At 34.7% G+C, this 20105-nt stretch overlaps 1 protein-coding gene across 6 annotated transcripts; it reads left to right on the top strand.

The window, feature by feature from the left end:
- The first annotated feature begins 1496 nt into the window (after positions 1 to 1496).
- Positions 1497 to 19005, top strand: LOC119081040 (ras-GEF domain-containing family member 1B-like). 6 transcript variants are annotated; one of them, XM_037189745.1, is made up of 11 exons: positions 1497 to 1903; positions 7745 to 7998; positions 8090 to 8223; positions 8288 to 8381; positions 11217 to 11267; positions 16413 to 16469; positions 16532 to 16630; positions 16700 to 17530; positions 17600 to 17743; positions 17811 to 18013; positions 18088 to 19005. In XM_037189745.1, the coding sequence occupies exons 2-11, from the start codon at positions 7759 to 7761 to the stop codon at positions 18332 to 18334; spliced, it is 2100 nt and encodes a 699-aa protein (XP_037045640.1). In that variant the 5' UTR covers positions 1497 to 1903; positions 7745 to 7758; the 3' UTR covers positions 18335 to 19005. The 6 variants fall into 6 exon arrangements, with proteins under 6 accessions (XP_037045640.1, XP_037045639.1, XP_037045635.1 ...); XM_037189744.1 differs by having other exon boundaries at positions 7742 to 7998; XM_037189740.1 differs by lacking the exons at positions 1497 to 1903; positions 7745 to 7998; positions 8090 to 8223; positions 8288 to 8381 and adding an exon at positions 9610 to 11099.
- The last annotated feature ends 1100 nt before the right edge of the window (positions 19006 to 20105 follow it).

Genomic DNA, 20105 nt, shown 5'->3' with positions numbered 1-20105 from the left:
CTATAACAGATGATATCAGATAATGTTGAAATCTACTCTGCAATACTAGTCTAGTCCCACCTCTTTAAAGTTCAAATTAAAGGTATTGATCAACACTTAGCAAATCGAAAATTTTCAAATTTTCCAATTTCAATAATAATTTTCCGAGTTTTCACTAAAAATAAGTAAATTTGACCAGATTTCCAAGATTTCTGTTATTAGAAAAGTATATAAAGACCAAAGAGCAGGATTTTGGTAAAAGTAAAAAATCTTAAAGAAAAATTACTTTTACCGGACTATCAAAGGATGAACAATTGGCATACGTGATGCGTAAGTACGATTCACTTAAAAACAGGTAACTAATTGGAAAACTTCCTGGCTGCACTAATAAGCATAGGTCAGTGAAGGTAATAGCATTCAGCTACTATCAATAGCTGTAGTCGCCGTTTTTACTTCGTCACATATGAGCAACAGTGGGAATGTTGACAACAATGAAGGTACAAGTTTGGATAGTGCTGCATGTAATTATGAACAATGTCGTCGTGTCCACATCTTGGTTGATACCATTAGACCAATACGGCTGCGAGTAATCTAAACTTGTGCCTAAACTATACGTAAAAGGTGAACTCGCACACGATTTTTCGATGCCAAAATTTTGTAAAAGGAGTCATTAAGTCAATGACATGGCAAAAAAGCATTTGCAGCAATAAACTTGCGTGTGCGATTTCACCTTTTACGTAGTTTAAAAGTGCGTTCTTTTGGCACCGTGTGCCAGATTCCCCGATACCGGCACTAAGTCGAACGATTCTTATATTCGAAAATAAAAGTTATTGAAAAAGCCGGAAGAGCTGAATTACAGCCCACCCTACAAAAACGACAGATACAAGCCATAAGAAAGTTCGAATTGCATCAGTTTCATAAAACCCATAACTGAAAACATACATATTTTGATACATATTTGCATCGTCATTTTTACTATCCCTTACACCTACTATACAAAAACTGAAATCGTTTTCTTCTTCTAATAAGAAGGAAAATCTCACCGGTCGGTCAGTGACTCATAGGAAGACACTCCCACAATTATTATTCTTCGTACCACATGTTCAAATTACTATAATTCATCCAATTTTTCTCGACCGACCGGCAACACTGCTTCCGCTCAAGAAAATATACACGAAAATACTTTGACTCTATGTAAAGCTCTATAAAACGATTATTATTGCTTGAAATGATCAACGATATAATCGAAGGTACAATTAAAATTAATAAATGGTTAATAAAAGACAAAGACTCTCCCAATTTCTTCCACTTTATTCGCTTTTGTTGAAATTCACTTTGATGCTCATTATACCTGTTGTCTATCTCTTTTAGTGTTGAAAATTTTTCTTTTGACCATTCGGTGAATGCCGACATCGAACCGTTTCAAAAGTTAACGAAGTTCATAATTCCAAACACAAAACAGATTTAATTTTTGAATGGAAGGAATTGATCAGCGATCGCGCGAATGTTTCTCAGTTACGTTTAGATGTCGAGTAGTAGTGTACGAGCGCTCTTGTTTATGCCGTATTTAGCGAATGTATTCAAATGAACGCTATGTTTGTGCATTTCGCTTGCATATTTTTTGTTGTTGTTTTGGTTAGATCACAGAGAAATTATTGTGTTTATGTTTTAAGTTAACTGTACATTAGATGCGCGGTGTATCGTATTTTATCTATGCAACGGTTTAGTTCAGCTTCTTTGGCTGGGTTTTGAAACAAAGTAAATGTTGAAGTGTATTATGTTCTGGATCACCAGTAAACGAAGTGCATAAATTGTGGTTATTTTAAAGTGTTTGGTTATTTTCATTTGGATGCAGGAAATTTCAATCCAAGCCAAATGGATAATGAGACGCATCTTTAAGATTGGATTCAATTTGAGGTTGAAGGTAATTTATCGATTGAACATTGAGCTGTGTTTATTTTCTATTTCTATTTAAATATTGAATCTAGCAGTTTGACGACAAATATCGCAAGTCTTTTTTGTTCGAAATAAAAGTTTCATTTTTTTGAGTCAATATTTTAATGCGACAACAATTATTTAATGTTCGCGAGATTGTAATTGTACATACTAACATAATACTATACTGTACGTACAGTACACATGCCTCTAATTACGAATTATTATTGCGTATTGGTCTATTGGATATCGGTATACATTACACAGTATATGTAACTATTTACGATTTCACTAGCTTTTCTTCGATTAATCGAATAAATTAGCATTCAAGCATTACATTAGTCTCGCATGAATTTACGGTAATGAAGTTTTTTTTCCTCTTCTCCATATCCTCAATTGAAAAGTCATGTTTTTCTTAGAGTTCTCTTTATCAATTTGATCCAGATGTGAGCAAATTCTTCATTCAATGATTGAGGGAGAACAATGGAATTTCTTTAACAAAGCGAACTCACCAATGTAGATCAAGAGTAAGAACGTGATTTCTGATCTGGATTGAATTGGTTGTCAGTAACCTTGTATTCCAGAAATGATGATGTCATGCAAATCTTGTTGATTCGTAATTTTCTTTGATGGGATACATTCTTGTTTTACAATGAATACAAATTAGGCTCGATCTGGACACTATAATTTAAATGAAAATAAACAAATATTTTTATCAGGTCACTGTATTGCAATCCGACAGTTTAAGGTATATCACATCTCTAATGAGCATTATCAATGTCAAGGAATTGAAAAAAAATGTGTCCATGTTTCTACTTTCAATTTTCATTCAATTTATTTACTTTTCAATTAACAAGCTTACGATTTGTTTACCTTGGTGAGCCGTCGAGAAGTAACATCAATAAACTGTTGAAAAAAATTGTTTTGAATTTTCCTATTTTTGAAATTACAAGTTTCATCGACAGTAATTAATGGTGTCTCTTGATATTTGATCAAAGAACTTGAAAAATACACTTTTTTGACCAGTGATCAACAGATTAACGAGACCATATGAAGCTCATGCTCTTGAAAGAATTACGCAAAGATATTTTATAAGTATTACGGCACAGAGCGATCTCCTCATATAAGACATACTTAGAGTTAAAAACCTTTTTTCCATTTTTGACAAATTCCATCCACATTAACTTATGCTTCTTAGACCTTGAAGTACTAAATTTAACGATTGGGTAGAATAATATGTATCTAATATGTCTATAAATCTAGTACTTCTAAGCCAATTCATATTACGTGGAAAATATTTGTGTGGTGAAGAAACAGTAAAAGAATCACAAAGGTTTTCTTTTCTAAGATAATCTTATCGGACCCAACTATGCCGAAATCTATCTCCTAACTTATTGATAATTTTCTCGCTTTCTGTATCATCCTGTCATACAAACGAAAGATTAAACAGTTTCAATGTGACATGTAGATTATCACGTTGAAACTGTTCAATATTTCTCATGTTTTAAACAACCTGCAAGACATTCGACCGCTGTTTCGATCTGAAAGAAAATTTTGCATCAATATGCAGTTCAAAAATACTATTTCTCATCAGACTATGGCGACAGTGGTACTTGATACATACTCTAAGAAGACTATACCAATCTTTTCAAGAAAAAGTCTAGCGAATCTTAGTTGAAATGAAATTTTAACTCATCATCAAACCTGCTAACTCGTGAACAGTCTGTGGTAAAGCCACAACAGAGCGAATAAAGCAAGCGGTTTGCACATACGTATGTGGACATAAATAAGTTTATTCAAACCATCATAAACTTGAGTTTTGATTCTTCTACAGATATGAAGGACTAGATTTAACATTTAAGTAGAATAATCCATACAACACCCTAACTCTAGTACTTCTAAGCCAATGAAAATTCAGTGGAATACCCCATGGTAAAGAAACAGAAAAAGATTCGAATCACAATAAAGTTTCTAAGATAATCTTATCGGAAGACCTGAGTCATGATTCATAACTTTCAGTTTTTTAAGTCCACCACTAAGTCTATATTTCAAACTGTAATGAACTTGCACAATCTTTCTATCATTCGAAAATCAACTTTTCAAACGAATAAATTATTGTCGTAGAGTAAAAGTGGAAAGGAAAGTAGTGATCGATACAAATTCCTTGCAACCTATACACTCGTTTACATATTATTCTAAATGGCTTCGATGCAACACTAATATTTTATTATTTTCTACACGCTTACATAAGAAAGCACCACGGTCCAGTACATCGCACTGGTCTGAAAAATGCTATTTTGATTTGTTTTCGGTCCGAGTTCATGTTACACAAGTTTGAATTATTACTTTTGGTTGGTAGGTAACAGTAAGATAAATGAAGAAAAATTGGCTAAGTATCAGATTAAAATCAGCTACTTTTAACATGGATATACAATTAATGTAATATCATGAAAATGAATTTTATAACAAAAATATTATTGAAAAACCGAAAATTGAATTTAGATCTTTTTTCGTTTAAATATTTTTGCTGAAATTTTAAATTAAATTATTTCCGGCTCATGAATATTGAACCGGTGGTGAAGGGTTATTCCGTGGCCTTCAGAACAGGAACGGACAAGAATTGTAGGTAGACTTTTGTTCTGTCCATGTAACAATGCAGTTAAGTTTTTCAATTTAAAAGAACAATTGAAAGATTATTTTTAAATTTTATGTCTCATTACACCTTTACGTTTACGTTTATGCTGTTGATTTAAACGACGTACAAACAAGTTGAATTAAATTTGAATTTTTTATATTGTAAACCTACTACACATAACAAGTTATGAATAACGAGCACCGCTTCAATGGCCATAATAATCAAAAATTAATAACAAACCGAAAAAAAAACTCTCGTTTTCTGTATACCTATATACCTACAACGGCTTATGTCTTGTTATAGATTTTTTTTTTATTTTTATTTTTTTACACATCAAATGGTATTGTACGCAACATATTCAACATTCACTTTCAATTAACGTTGTACGATGTTTAACAGATATAAGAGATATGCCGAGTAACAATAACTATTATACTGGTCAGCATAAAACTCCCGCTGCAACCATAATAAATTGCGTGAACAGTTTTTAATATTAGGAGAAAGCTTTTTATCAGTTGGACACAACAATGTGATAGATTTGTAACTAAAAGCGTTAAATGTTCGTACACAATTTTGGTGCTATGGATTAGGCACCGTATCAAATTTTGTAAATAAATCTTCTCCATACCCTCCGTCATTTTATCAGTCTAAATAAATATTCACTTTTCCTAACATCCGACCAAAGGAACGATAACTTAATGGTGGAGAAAGTAAAACCGCGAAGTCACCGGTTTTTTTTTATAATTTCATTGTCGCAAAATGAATTTACAGGTCGTTCAATGGGTTTGAACGGCGAGAGCCAGTCCATTATGTATAGTTTTGTCATCTTATTAAAGAAAAACCTCGCATTTATGTTGTATATACCATTTTTCTTCGTATGAATAATGTTTATATGTATAACCTACACGATACACTTGTCATTACTTATAATTCATGTTATTTCTTCGACAGATGCCACATGTTTATATATACAACGTACACTGCAGCTTAGTCAACCCACCAATAAGTTTTTTCCTCTAAAAACGATATGCTTGAAATCGAAAGTTTTATTTGCACAAAGATGAGATTTGTTTAGATTTGTTGTATTCAATGTCGACGTACGAATTATGAGTACAGGTTTTTGCCGTAAATTGCAAATTTATTGCTTCACTGGGATGGAAGGCTGCGCTTAAAGTGGCTGTCAAAAATGATCATTTTTTTGCAGCATACCATTTTACGCAAGTGTTGAGTAATAGGTCACGATATTCGTTAAATGCAAACATGTTTCGCTACACGTCATTATGTAATACTGAACGAGATATGTTCTGACGTAAAAAGGTTTCATGTCTTGTTTGACCTACCTTACTCACGGTTTGAACTTATGCAGAGAATAGTATAAGTTTGCTATTAGAGAGGGTCCATATCAGCAACCTTTTTTCATTCACAACTTTCTAACTTTGGACTTGCCCTAGGCATGAGGTTGATAGACTAACGAAGAAAAGGAATGCGATCTCGGAAAGATTTTACTCTACAAATAACATGCATCATCTACTTTCAATAACATGGAGGTTCATTGACCATTAATAGATTGAAAGTTGGTTGAAGTTGAAGATCATTGTCCATTTAATGTCCTATGTACTGCACATCAATTGTTGATATAATGTCGATTCTTCGAAATTTACGTTACTATGAAAGAAAAGTTAAAAATTCACCGAGGTCAGTAACCACACAAAACCGAATTTCTTTCAATCTATTTTTCTCCGGAGATTCTATACTTTCTATGCCAAGACCGTACATAGTTCAGTCAATTGTTTTTATTTCAAAATGTCATTTTTATCCTATCACAGACGGCAAGTATATCAGCGGAACAATCAATAGTTCTATTATTTCTTTCCTTTAGATCCAGTGCCGCACTGGTGATGCTGGATTCCCGAAGGGCCTTTTGTATTTTTATATAAAAAAAGGTCTATTTCGAATTTTACGATGAGTTCCCGATTTTCCTAAAGAGCCTGTTGGTAGCCATTCCGTCACTCATCTACCTACTAATTTTCAACACATTGGTGCAAAATCTTTTACTTCATTTCTTTTAACATGCATTGGCTATATAAGAACATATCAGTTAAATCTTGTTGCTAATTTTTGTCTTTGTTGCCGATAGCAGATGCATGACCGTTCATAAAAATTCATTAATTCGAGAGTTGTTATTATTGATTGAAAGTCAGATCGTTTGATAAAACAGCTCTGGCTATAAGAAAGTCTTTTCCGCAGTAGTTTGATTGAACACTCACTTCACACCAATACTCTCATATTTAATAGAAGCTTAAAACGCTATATAAAGGTTGGATCTGCAAATGATCGTAAAATTTGGCGATCACTTTTTAAGGGGCGTTTGAATATGCTGATTGAAATATAACAAAAAAAAGTATCTAAATTCAATTAAGATAATAATAGTTGTCGCCAAAAAAGGTGTCGTTAGCATAAATTTGAAATATTTCTATCTCAAATTTTATAAGAGGTGATCATAATAGATTTGAAAACATGTTTCTCAAAAGAAAAAAAATCGCTGGCAAAGGCGACCAACAAAAACGTATCAATAAGATTAATAGTCACGACTTCCAAATTAAAATCTAATGTAACATAATAGTCTGTCTGTTCCTCGATTCCTATTATATATATTATGTTGTTGACTGGCTTTACAGAAATCGATGCAGCTTGGCGTGCGTGTGTCTGTACGGATATAAACTTTATATTCCAATAAAAAAAACCAACCCATTCGGATTTGCTACAATTGCAATAATTTGTGCATAATTTTTCGTTTACTTAAGCCAAAGCTATGGCAAAATTCGTGACTTTTATTCGTATTAACAAACCGTATCGAATTTGAATTTTATTTGAATCGAGTCTTACACTTATTACGCCTTTGCACATACCATAATAATTTAAATGGATATTTTTTTGAATTGAATTTTATGGATTTTGGATTTATATGTTATCTAAGGTTGATTGTTAAGAAATTTGATGTCATGGATGGTTACCATCTAGTTCTGTTGAAAACACAATCTTATTTTTATTTCTATATGGCATATACTGTGTAACGTTATTTTGAATCCAACCGAACATGAAAAATGGCTTTGTTTCGTTATTATGTGTTTTGGAGTATGCAGAAACTTTTATTTTCAATGTAAAACTAATAACAATATTTCCCTCCCACAGCAGCATAAAACCAATTAATGAGTCCAATCGAAACATATGATAATACCACTCAACTGCGCCAAGACTATGTTCACCACTGTTTACAGAGCAACATCACCATCCACACCCGCAATTACGATTCCCATCACAACCGAAAAAACTTATTACCAGTGACCAAAGAAACATTAATCAATCATTTTCCTCAAAGAGGAGTCGACAATATTTCACCACGGCTTTGTTACAATCGAACACGGCAATTATTTGGTGTTCAGTTAGAGGTACGATCAGAATTTATGTTGTCGCAAGAGTGACATTGATGGTTAATGTAAGTTTGAAGAAAAAAAATTGTTAACTCGTGTTTGTGTGTAGGTGACAAGTTTGCTTTTGGAAGCCGAACGACGTAAATTAGCAGTTTTACAAAAAGAGTTACAATTAGCTTTAGAGGATGGAGGATCTATAAATGAAGCCAAGGAACAGTTACACGAACTGATTTTGGCTATTTCGTAAGTATATTTATTCGCGACTTATTAGGTAAATTCGTTTTTTAACGTACGTTTTACGTTACAGTCGCATTCAGGTTCAGTACGAATTGTTAGAGAAAGAATACGAACATCATGCCATTGGTAGATTACGTTGTTCGAACACACGGGGAATCGGCAAGGTTAGTAATGACAATTTTATTAGATTAACGTTGACGACGGGGAAGTACGCTATTTTATTAGGTGTCTCTTTCATCCTATTCGCTAAAGGGTCGAAAATTACACTTATGTCGTCCATAACATTAAAAAAGAGGACGCCAGCTTTTTTGGACAAAAACGATAATGTCCAACAATGAAAAACAATCTACATAACCGTAATTGTCCGCTTCATGTTCATCTGTTATCGATTGTTGTGAAAAACGTAAACGAACCACTACGTTTGATGTGCTATTAAATACCAAGATGCATGTTAAAAGCAATGAAGTAAAAGATTCTGTCATTAAAATTCTTTGTGGCAATAGAAGTAACAGAATTGGAAGTAAATATTGCTGCTGAAACTGCCGACTGTGGCAAGTAAATAATATACAACAATCATACAAATGGTAAAAATGGAGTAATTCAAGTTGCGGTGATACGTTTGAAAGGACAATTCCTAGAGAAGTGACATGGTTTTGCTGATTTAGTAATCGATACGCTATAATTTCATGAGCACCCAGATTATATTGGAATATTGACATCACTCGAGAGTAGCTCTATGGACCCAACCATACCGAAATCTATCTTCTAACTTATTAATAATTTTCTCAATTTCTCTGCTGCTATACAAACACAAACGGCAAGCGCACATAACCACGTCGAAACTCTTAAATTTTTCTCATGTTGTCTTGTCTCATCTAATGTGTTTGGTGCAAAGTCTTTTACTTCAATTGTTGCTTCATAATTTTTCGATTGTGAGAACACACTGTTGGCTTGTCTCGTCTATATGTCTAACAGATCAAAAATGGCTTTAAAAAGGGTTACACACTATACACACCTCTCTCCCTCGAGACTACATTTCCACCGAGTCGAGACAATAACAAAACAAATTTACAATAAACATCGCTGTTCTAGGACATTTCCCATAACCAATTTTTATATGTGATATGGTATGTATATAGATGCGCATGACTATAAAGTTTCGTGTTCATGCGTTAACTTTACGTCCTCAAGTCCTTTATACGTATAGGTATACATTTATTGTTAAACAATCCTCTCTTCTACTATTATTATAATCATGTGAGTCGGTTTGTGATTGTCTTTGTGAAATATACGCTTACGGGCAGATCTTACCAGACAGAAAAGTTCGTTCGAATGTCGATTTTCCACTTATTTTACCGTTGTATGTGTGTTCGTCCTGTATCGAGGGAACAGTAGCTATTGTTGTGTCTACGTGTTACGTCGTCTACGTCCCACCCAACCACCCACTTTGTGTGTTCTTTTCTCTGAAATTGTATTACATCGCGGGTGTCATTGAAATATTATGTGATATCAGCAAGGATATCAGTTGTATTTTGTGTGTGGCATTTTCGTTTAAAGTATTGATACAATTTACGTATAATTATTAGAAGTTGTGATGATTGTTTATTAAATCGGTTGAACGGTGTGTGCGATTATCGAAACGGATACAATTTACATTTTCCTTGAGCGGAACTGTCAACATGGCTGATGTGAACTTTTATTCGAATGTCAGACAGAAGTCAAATGTTTCCCTTTGAAGCCTACAAACGGAATCAATTTTAAAAACTCGTAATTCAAACTCAATATACCAGACAAATGTCGTGCGAGTTGAGAGTTTAAATCAATGAAAATAGAAAATGTTCCATCAAGACAATCCCAGCCATGATTCGGCAAGCAATAATAAATCATGCAACGAAAAGGAAAAACGTGTCAAACCCGTTGTGCCCGCTAAGCCAACTTTTATACCTCCTCCAGCCAATAGTAGACAATCCGTTTTAGTACAGGCAACAGCTCCACAAAGATCGACCACATTCCGTAGTATCAACAACATAGAAAACCAACATAATTCACCGCATTCTAGAACGAAATGTTCCAAAACAACATCCTCACATATCGTTCCATCATCACCAAATTTGGCTTGTTCGAATGAATGCTGTGGAATACCGCTTCCCGGTACATCCTCGAAACAACAAACCAATCACAATCACAATAATAATAACAACAATGTTAAAGAAACTTGTAACCAATCACAACGGCCAGGGGACCAACGGTCTTCCAATGATTCGTTGGATTGTAGCAGTTCGATTTCTTCTAATTCGGGTGGTTTTAAGGATCCTGAATTCATTGCTAGGCAGAATGACTTCGAACGTAATCTGGAGAATAGTAAGCTGAAAATGGTAATCGGTGATAATGATAGTCGATTCAACAGTGCGACAGCATCAACAGAAAAATCATTGCATGAATCTCAATCAACTACAGCGAAAAAGGTCGAATCGACAAATCAATCCCAGCAAGAACAGTTATCGAACCGTAGTTCGAAAACAGGCACAAATACATTTTTCCAACAATCGACAAAACAGCTCGAACAGATGCTTGCCCAACGAATTGAAAAAGAAAATCGATGCGTTCAACAACAGCAACAACACCAAATTAATAAGAAGAAACGTACAACTTCGGCAATGGGAACATCAAGACCAGAGACGACAACAGGAAATTGTGTTCCAGACCAAGCATCGAGTTCTTTATGTAAACAGGAACCAAACATATCAGCGTTACAAAAACAGTTTCAACATCGACTGCACGATGAAATGAAATTACATTGTAAAAGTATTCAAGAAAAACATTTGATTGAAAAACGGTTTCCTCAAGAACATTACAAACCTGCCGTTGATGAAGACGTTTCGGTAAAGTTTCCACAATTCTTCTATTTTTATATTTTTAAGCCGATTCACTGCTCTTTGTAGTCTAGTTACAAACTTTTTCGATGGAAGAAAAAATCAAAATTTTCATTTCTTTTTCAGAGCAACAGAAGTCAACCGGCAATAGGACTAAAACAGACACCAAAAGCTAGAGTGAGTATTTTTTTACATATTTTTTGCATCTTACATTTTAGCGTTCGGATGAAGTGTTAGGATAGGATCTAATTTTTTCTAGACCCCTCAATTTACTTCAACGAACAAATAATAAATCCGAATTCAGTCTGTTGAGTGCACTATCAAAACGAATTAATTTATTTATTTAACAAAAGTACAAAGCCATCACATTGATAAATCCGACCAAACTTTGTAAAGCTTTTATTATCAATTTAAATTGTGTAATTCCGTGAACATAAAAGCTGCAACGCTAATTAAAAATTTCCAATCAGACGGACTGACCTCATCAAACTTCCACATTATTCTCTTTGTAGTGCGAAATGATGTAATAATGTTCTCTGTTCATACATCCTACAGATTAAAACAAAATTGAATAAATGTGGGTACATTGCTTGCTTGTAATTTTTTCGGCACCTAGGATTAATGTTTTAATGAAAAAGTTGGTTTGGTAAATTGTGGCCAGAAACTTTTCATAATTATGATATCGCAATGCACCAACGAGAGCAGCCTTTCAGAAAAGGCTACTCGTCTGTTATCGACAGCAAGAAAGCAATTGTCGATGACCTAAAATAAATGTTAAAAGAAATGAAGTACAAGATTATGTATCAATCAATTGGTTTAATTGATCTGAAGGAACGTATTAGGTAACAGGGGCGCTTAAAAAGTTCCTATATTCGACTTTTCCAATTTAAAATAGTCATCCGTTTTTATTTTCCCCTAAGAAAGAAAAACTAGAACGATCAGGACGTAGACACGTTATCAGTATTACGAGGAGAAGTGACTCTAGTGATTACTTCAAGAGAGTTAAAATGAAGCAACGGTCTTTCAACAGTTTAAAATGCTTCAGAAGCTGGTTTGTATTTACTTATGTTAAAACTTTACTTTCGGTTACTCCGCCCATTAAACTCGTCCGTTCGTCCAATTAACTTTTTTCCTTTAAACATAGCTTAGTTTAGATCGGCTAGTTAAACAATAAATTCACTACAACCTTTTGCGCGACTATAACGAGTGACACTCGTGCCAAACATGCCGAAACGTTATGGTTTCTATTGTTCTCAATAGAAGCGCAACAGGTTAAATCTTTTACTTCTTAAGGTATGTTGTATGTTTTCCTATGTAAGAGAAAACTAACTAGCTCATATTTCATTTTGTCGTCCATGTTATTAACAGATGAATCTCTTGTTGATTGAAATTTAGTCCAGCGTTCCTTTACAAATAATTGAAATGACCCATTTGTTGCTATCAATATAAAAACATTTTTGTTAGTTTCAAGGGTAGGGTACTTCGTAGAAGGTAAAGTAGTCGCGTATTTTTACTGAATTCCATTTTCATCGTTCCGTCAATTCCAACCATTTTCTCTCTCTTTACTCATTCGTCTGCTCAATGATTTTAATTCCATATGTATGAGAGTACATTATATTTCATTCAAGCGAGACGTATGTCGTAGTCATGAATGTCTGACTCATTCTATGCGTACATTATGGTGGATCATACTCGTATATATATTGTTAGAGTAAGCCTAACAATGACTACCAGCCTCTGAGTTTATTTAATTTATGGAAGTTACTGTCTTACAGAATATGTTATTTCCACCTTCCTCCATGGTATTTATCATGAGTGTCTGTACAATAGGCATATAATTTAATAGTCCTGTGCGTTCCCCCCTAAGCCGAGTGGATATTCGAATAGGAAAAAAACTCACAACACATCTAAACACTGGAACACTCTGGTGTGGAACCTAAAACTTGTATTTACCATGCATGCGCGATTGAAAACCAGTCACAGCCGATACAAATTCTATATGTGGATGGGATGCTCTCATATCAAGAACGAATTTCATTTCGAAAAAGTAACAAACGAGTTGACATCAATTTATTGAATCGACCCCATAAAGTGTGTGTGTACCATTGAAAATCTGTTCGGTTTGTGATTTCGCTCGGTGCTGGTACTATAAATTATGCATTTTGTTTATCGACGACAGTGTCACTAAAAAGTGTTTCTTTTTACGAGCTGAAAAGTAGATCGAGTACATGTCGCGAATAATATTCGTCTGTGGAATAACAGTTCCGCGGAGCGGAGAGTGAATGTGTACTAAATACAAAAGGCTTTAAAACCATATATTATTGTGTGTTCGTACACCGATTATCTTTCATTTGAACGATGTACAGATTTTGATGAATGAAGTGAGAACTAATTGATGCATTTAGACAAAACGCCTTCGTGCAAATGAATGTAAATATAAAATCTAATGTGATTGAGAAGAAGGCTGTACCGAGTGAATATTATACATAGTTTATAGTACACGACGAGCGATATATAGATAACATACATTATAATGGTGTTTTTGTTGTTGTTATTGTTTACTAGCGAGTCGTAAACATGCCAAGGAAATTATAATGTGTGTGCGCTTGTAATGAGAGAGTGACGTAATGCAATATCATTTTCGAACGTAAAAAAGTAAAGCAATTACTACATTCTGGAATGTCTATCAGGAAAATATGTTTTTTTTTTACTTCGTTCTGTTAAATTCATTCTGTTTGCTTTGCGTCGTCGTCGTCGACACTGTCATAAAACAAGTAGTCTCACATTATGTGGCTTAATATCGTTCATTTGATGAAGATATATACAAGATTTGAACAAATGTAGCGATACAAGTGTTTTATCTTATAAAAATTATTGTTTCAGTTAGGTATGTCAATTGAAAACCTGTCATGTTATTTTTCCTAAAATGGTTTTCCTGGCTGTTAACACGTTTCTAAATTATTTCATTTCACTGGTGTACGTTTTTAAATAAAAATCGGAAAATAACACAAAAAAAACCGGTATGAGTAGTAAAAACGATGATCGGCTTATCGGATATCTTATGTGATCTCGTTCGTCGTGAAAGCATACATACATTGGAGGATAAACCAGTGCGCTTATCCGTTGCAAATGATATGTGAATTGTAGGTCAATGTCCTGTACACTTAAAATTCATTCCACTTCGTTGGCCGTAAATGCGCAAAATTGATATCTAAGTGTACACATACATTGTGGGCGCTTGTGAAAATTATATTCTCATATCTGTTTTCTTCGGTCGTGCTGTGATCCAATTGAAAATTCCAACCCAACAACGGCCATAATATGGAAATTTCGAATAAAAAATTCAAATACTTTATGCTTACCATCGGCTAGGCTAAATACCGTTTCATGAGATTTCCGAAGAAAAACTTACTTCGTGCCGGTTTTTACTCAATTCTACACATTTTTTTCCGTATATACCATACCATATACCATCGTAGGGTGATTTTTCTTCCAATTAACAGCACCCTCGTTTACATTTTTTTTCTTCATTCTTATGTGTACACACTGACTCCCTCTCATGTATATATATATATTACGGTACAATATACTATACATTTTAACCATACTGTGGATCAATCGATGCACAAACTGTGTTTTTATTTTTCTAAATGGATATAAGATGGAATTGGGGTTGGTTTTGTGTATTTTTTTCTCCGTACATTCGAGTTAGTCAACAATCGTATGAGTCATCATAACCATTCAACGTCGAAAGGGATGTGAAGTGAAGTTCAACGACACTTGAATATTTTGTGTTCTTTCCCACTGACATTCAGTTCTGTAGAGGGTGACTCTTATATAACCTTCATCATCGTGTGAATTGAGTTTTATGTATTTTTTTATGCAAATGCAAGCTTTTTATGATTTTCTTGGCAGGTTGTTATAAAACGACTACATAAGTGCAACGAAAACATCATCAAAATTCAAGTGATAGTGGCAATCGTTAAATTTATAATTTTTTCTCATGTAGAACCAGTAAAATCCAGTGTATGTGTTTGTTTAATAAAATAACAAGAACCAGACAATTAATAATGCAATAATGACCGAATGTTATTGATGTGACCGTCGCCATTCAGAATTTAATAACATGGACGATGAAGAAATACTGAAAACTGTCGAATCTATGCTCGGCAAAAATGTTGAAATTGTTGATTGTGAAAAGACTTCGTCCGTACGCGAAGAGGAAGTTTTACTGATCAATGGAATTCAAATTCAGTTGGACGAAGATGACAGTATAGCTATAAAGAAGGCACTGATAACTGGTGAAGTACCACCATGTGATTTACTGAATCAGTTACTATTCCGTGCTGGTATTATGCGTCAACCAGTTCACCTGGAAACATCTTTATCGGTGAAATCGTCAATTGTTACAACGGAAGAGGTGACTATAGCACGAGATGGCCGAATATTGGACGAACGTTCAACTGAAACTAAGGAAGATAATTTCTACACGAGCTCGTCATCGGAAATTTGGGATCCGATTAAGATTGTACCAGTTACAGATCAGTGCATTCCAAATATTTCCCTAACACCGACTGATCAAAGAATACCAAAAATCGCTCCATTAAGTCAATCAACCGCGTCAGCTACAGAAGAGTCCACCGATTACATTGTAACACACCAAAATGGTGATGATGAAACCGAAGAGGAATCAACCACATGCCACTATCAACAGTCCTATCCAGCCAATGCAAAGAGTCTACCAATTCGCCAAAATTCCCTTTGCACAGACTCGTCACAGTCGAGTGCAAATAGTTCGAACTTTTCCTCCCGGCCGGCCAGCAATACTTCCATTAGCGAAGTCTCATCGTCTGCCAAAGTAGAACAACCATTGTCGGCTGGATCATGTTCTTCGCCAATTAAATGGCCGACAAAAATGGTGAATCAAAGTAAAACGGTCAACCAAAGTATTAGCTGTGATTCCGGCCACGATGACTTGTTCAGCAGTTTAGAACAGAGTGGTTTGGTGCATACCCCAAATTCGTTGTCATCTTGCTGTGAGCTGTCAGCAGATGAATTGGATTTTGTTAAAAATTCCGATACGATCGCTATAGGGAGCTGTGCTGAAATGAAGGGCGGTTTAAAGAAAATGTTGCCGCAACAGAAATTGGTTTGTGCAATTATTTTAACAAAATTACTGAACTGACTTCTTGGGCTTAATCAACCACGATTCAATAAAATTCTCTTGTCAATGCTTTGAAATCGTACGATATTATGAATATCCTTGCAATGAATTAGCATGCAGCTGTAACACTAAATAATTTATTTCATTTTTCATTACAGCCCACAATTTTCGGCACAGTGGCTGATCGATGTCCAAAAGATGGTTTAAACAGGAGGGTAAGAACGGACATAATTTTAACTTGCAGTGGCAGAACTAAGATTCATTTTACAAATTGCAGGGCTTTCCCCAAACGACTCAAAGTAACTCTAACGTTGCCACCGAATTTTGCCATCCCGAATCGGATGAACATGAAAAAGGTTCAGATCTGGATGATAATGTAAGTGAAGAGACTACAGCCGTGGTTAGAGGTCATAGTTTGATAACTCTGACAATTCTTTGATTACAGGCTCTAGTCTATCGTGATGGTAACTTAATTTCGGGCTCATTAGATGCACTGCTTCAGCATATGGTGCCGACGAGCGACTACTATCCCGACAAATCATATTTATTTGCATTTTTACTAAGTGCGCGGTTGTTCATTCGCCCTCATGAACTACTTACAAAAATCAGTCAGCTATGTGATATTCAACAAAGTCTTACACCTTCAACCCAATCCCAATGCACCACCAACACACAAGAACTTAGCAGATTTGCTAAGCATTTCGTTCAATTGTTAGCAGAATGGATCGAAACCTTTCCCTACGATTTTCGTGACGATCGTCTGATGCAGCAGGTTCGATCGATGACACAAAAATGCATCAACGTTGACGGCAATTTGCGTAAAGAAGTATCAGCGATGCTACAAAATCTCTTGCACCGGTTGAACGTGCTCGATCAGTACGAGGAACATTTGGGCCGCATGAATGTCGGCACAGATCGAGACGATTTGACATCGTCATCATCATCCTCATCCAGCCACCTTCCAGCAACGTCAAATTCCAATTCATTCAATACTTCCATACATTCAACGTCACTGTCCATTGGACCCACGTCGGGTACATCATCAGGCGATATCACAGAACTGTGTCCCAGTCCCACCTTACTATCACACCAGTTGACACATATTGAACTTGAGCGATTATCTCACATCGGACCGGAGGAGTTTGTACAGGCTTTTGCTAAGGAGAATCCACATTTAGAGACTTCGTTCAATGACATGAAGAAAACGAGGAACTTGGAATCATACGTGCAATGGTTCAATAGACTTAGTTATTTAGTTGCCACTGAAATCGTTAAGGTATGTATGGGATCGAGGCGATATTTGGAATTGATTTTTCGGCTTACACAAAATGTTGTACATTTTTAGCACCCGAAAAAGAAGCAGCGAATAAGAGTGGTCGAATATTGGATTGAAACCGGTCGAGAATGTTTCAACATCGGCAACTTCAACAGTTTAATGGCTATCATTGCAGGCTTGAATATGTCACCGATTTCGCGACTTAAAAAGACGGTACGGTTGTCTGATTAACGATTTCCATTTCTAAAATTAATCAATTTTTTTTTCAATGTTAATTCAGTGGGCCAAGGTTCAGACTGCCAAATTTTCGGTGCTTGAACATCAAATGGATCCCACCAGTAATTTCAACAGTTATCGGTCTACATTAAAAGCAGCTATGTGGCGGTCAGCTGGTGCTACAGATGAACGGCAGCGTATCGTCATTCCGTTCTTCAGTCTATTGGTCAAAGATTTATATTTTCTGAATGAGGGATGCTCGAATAAGTGAGTTTATTGCATGTGACAGGTCGACGACCATCAATATTTCAATATTTTCTCGATTTTCATTCATAAAACAGACTTCCCAACGGTCATATCAATTTCGATAAATTCTGGCAGCTAGCTAAACAAGTCACCGAATTCATAGCATGGAAACAAGTAACATGCACGTTTGAAAAATTGCCAAAAGTTATACTGTTCCTACAAACCAATCACGTACTAAACGAAAACACATTGGCGATGGCCTCGTTTGAATGTGAACCGCCCGATAATCAACACGAAAAGGATCGGTATAAATTGCTTAAAAGTGAACAAAACCAACATTGACTGTCTCGTAAAAATGATATTTTTTTTAAAAAAAGAAAAGGGGGAAATAATTTATAATCTGAAATTTCTTGTAATTTTTATTTTATTTAAAAAAAAATATTTTTGTTGTTTTCATGTGACGAATCGTAAAGTATTCTATAACAGAGAGAAAGGAAAAGATTTCGCAATTTCTTCTTTTTTGAAAAAAAAGTATTTTTTTACAAATTAGTTTTTAGAGTGCTAGAGCTATCCTATAAAATATTATATTAATGAATAGATGCTAAATGGATAGATTTTATACGTTGTAACCGAAAAAGAAAACAATGAAAAGTACATTTTAAAACGAAAAAAACAAAAGAAAATTGTGTAGCAGGACGCGGTCATATTATTTTAATTGATGTTGCGACACAAATAATTCATCAATATCTCAGCAAAATTCTATGAAATATGCAGCTTTTTCAATCAGAGCTTGCTTAAAAGAATTTTAATCCTAAAAACCTCCAAATAATAAAAAAAAAATTAAAGAAAAAAAATCTGAAAAAATTGTCAGAATTTTTACGGAATATTTTCGGAATTTTCAAGATTAAAATTCTCTAAAATAAGCACTGTTTTCAACATTATACAGATCTGCATCACAAAATGAACGACGGCGCCAAGTCATTACTTTTCCGACGATAACGAATTTCGGAAAAACAAGAAAAACTTTACGATGTGTAATTTGACCGTGGAGTAGTGCGAGGAGTTGCTCACTTTGATTTACCAAAATAGTGATTTACCAAGCTAAGTGACTATATTTCATTGATTTGTCACAATATTTAGCTGAATTTGACCTGGTTAATCACTGGTAAATCAATGGTAAATTATATTAATGAAAAAGAGCGATCAACTCTTTGGAGCAGTGCGTATTATTAGGCGTGAGCTTTCATAATGTATTGTTCTCCAATAACAAATTGTCTCTGCATTGAAAGGGTTCTCTTAAAATCTCGAATATTATCCTAGCATGACTCGGGTATAGATTTCTGAATCAGTATACTAAATTTGATAATATTTACCGGAGGAAATATAAGAAAATTTTGGTCAATTTCAGGAAATTTGACCAAATTTCGGAAAAATGATTTTCTGAAACAGGTCCTAAAGCGTTTAACAAAGGCAACTTTTAGATGAGCTTTCAGTTTCGTGCTAGATCTATCATCGTTTCACAATGAATTTTCTCCTAAAAGCTTTCTAGTTCGAGTCAATTTCACTCTATTCACAGAACTACCAACGTATCGGAAGCTTAACTCTTATTTGCAGGAAAATTCAACTTGGCGAAAATTATGTATTTTGGTCAAGTTACATTTTTCTCATAAAAATACCAGGAGTTTTCGTGAATATTTTTGCGGTGACGAAAGATGATATGAAATTTGCACTGCTTCTCTGCTGAGGTTTTTATTCATGGTTAAGTATACACAGTTTTCCGAAATCATTTCCTGACATGGGTTTTCCTAAATTCTAAAAAAAATCACCAGCAGGTTTTATGTAAATTAAACGACAGCAGATTTAAAGCAATGCAATTACAAAATGCAAGGCGTCAATTTTTTAAAACGGCAATCGTATGATCAAATAAGCCTTTTACTTCGTTTGTACAACCGCCTAAGATTTGATACAACATCTTTTACTTTGATGGTTGAAACACTCATTTCGGTACATAAAAATACACTAAGCCAAAGCTATTTGCTCATTTTTGTTGTCGTTGTCGACAACATAATGACTAGTCGTTTCTAAAAGGTTTAATTCTATTTTTGAATTTTTT

This window comes from Bradysia coprophila, unplaced genomic scaffold (assembly GCF_014529535.1).
Source record: "Bradysia coprophila strain Holo2 unplaced genomic scaffold, BU_Bcop_v1 contig_350, whole genome shotgun sequence".
Classification (NCBI taxonomy): Eukaryota; Metazoa; Arthropoda; class Insecta; order Diptera; family Sciaridae; genus Bradysia; species Bradysia coprophila.
This window is presented reverse-complemented; position numbering and strand designations above follow the sequence as displayed.

Excerpts from the sequence above, each read along its gene's own strand:
- LOC119081040 (XM_037189740.1), top strand. The coding sequence starts at position 10,053 with ATGTTCCATCAAGACAATCCCAGCCATGATTCGGCAAGCAATAATAAA. Across the intron at positions 16,470-16,531 it reads AAGATGGTTTAAACAGGAGG|GGCTTTCCCCAAACGACTCA; the intron begins GTAAGAACGGAC and ends TACAAATTGCAG. Across the intron at positions 17,744-17,810 it reads TTTCGCGACTTAAAAAGACG|TGGGCCAAGGTTCAGACTGC; the intron begins GTACGGTTGTCT and ends ATGTTAATTCAG.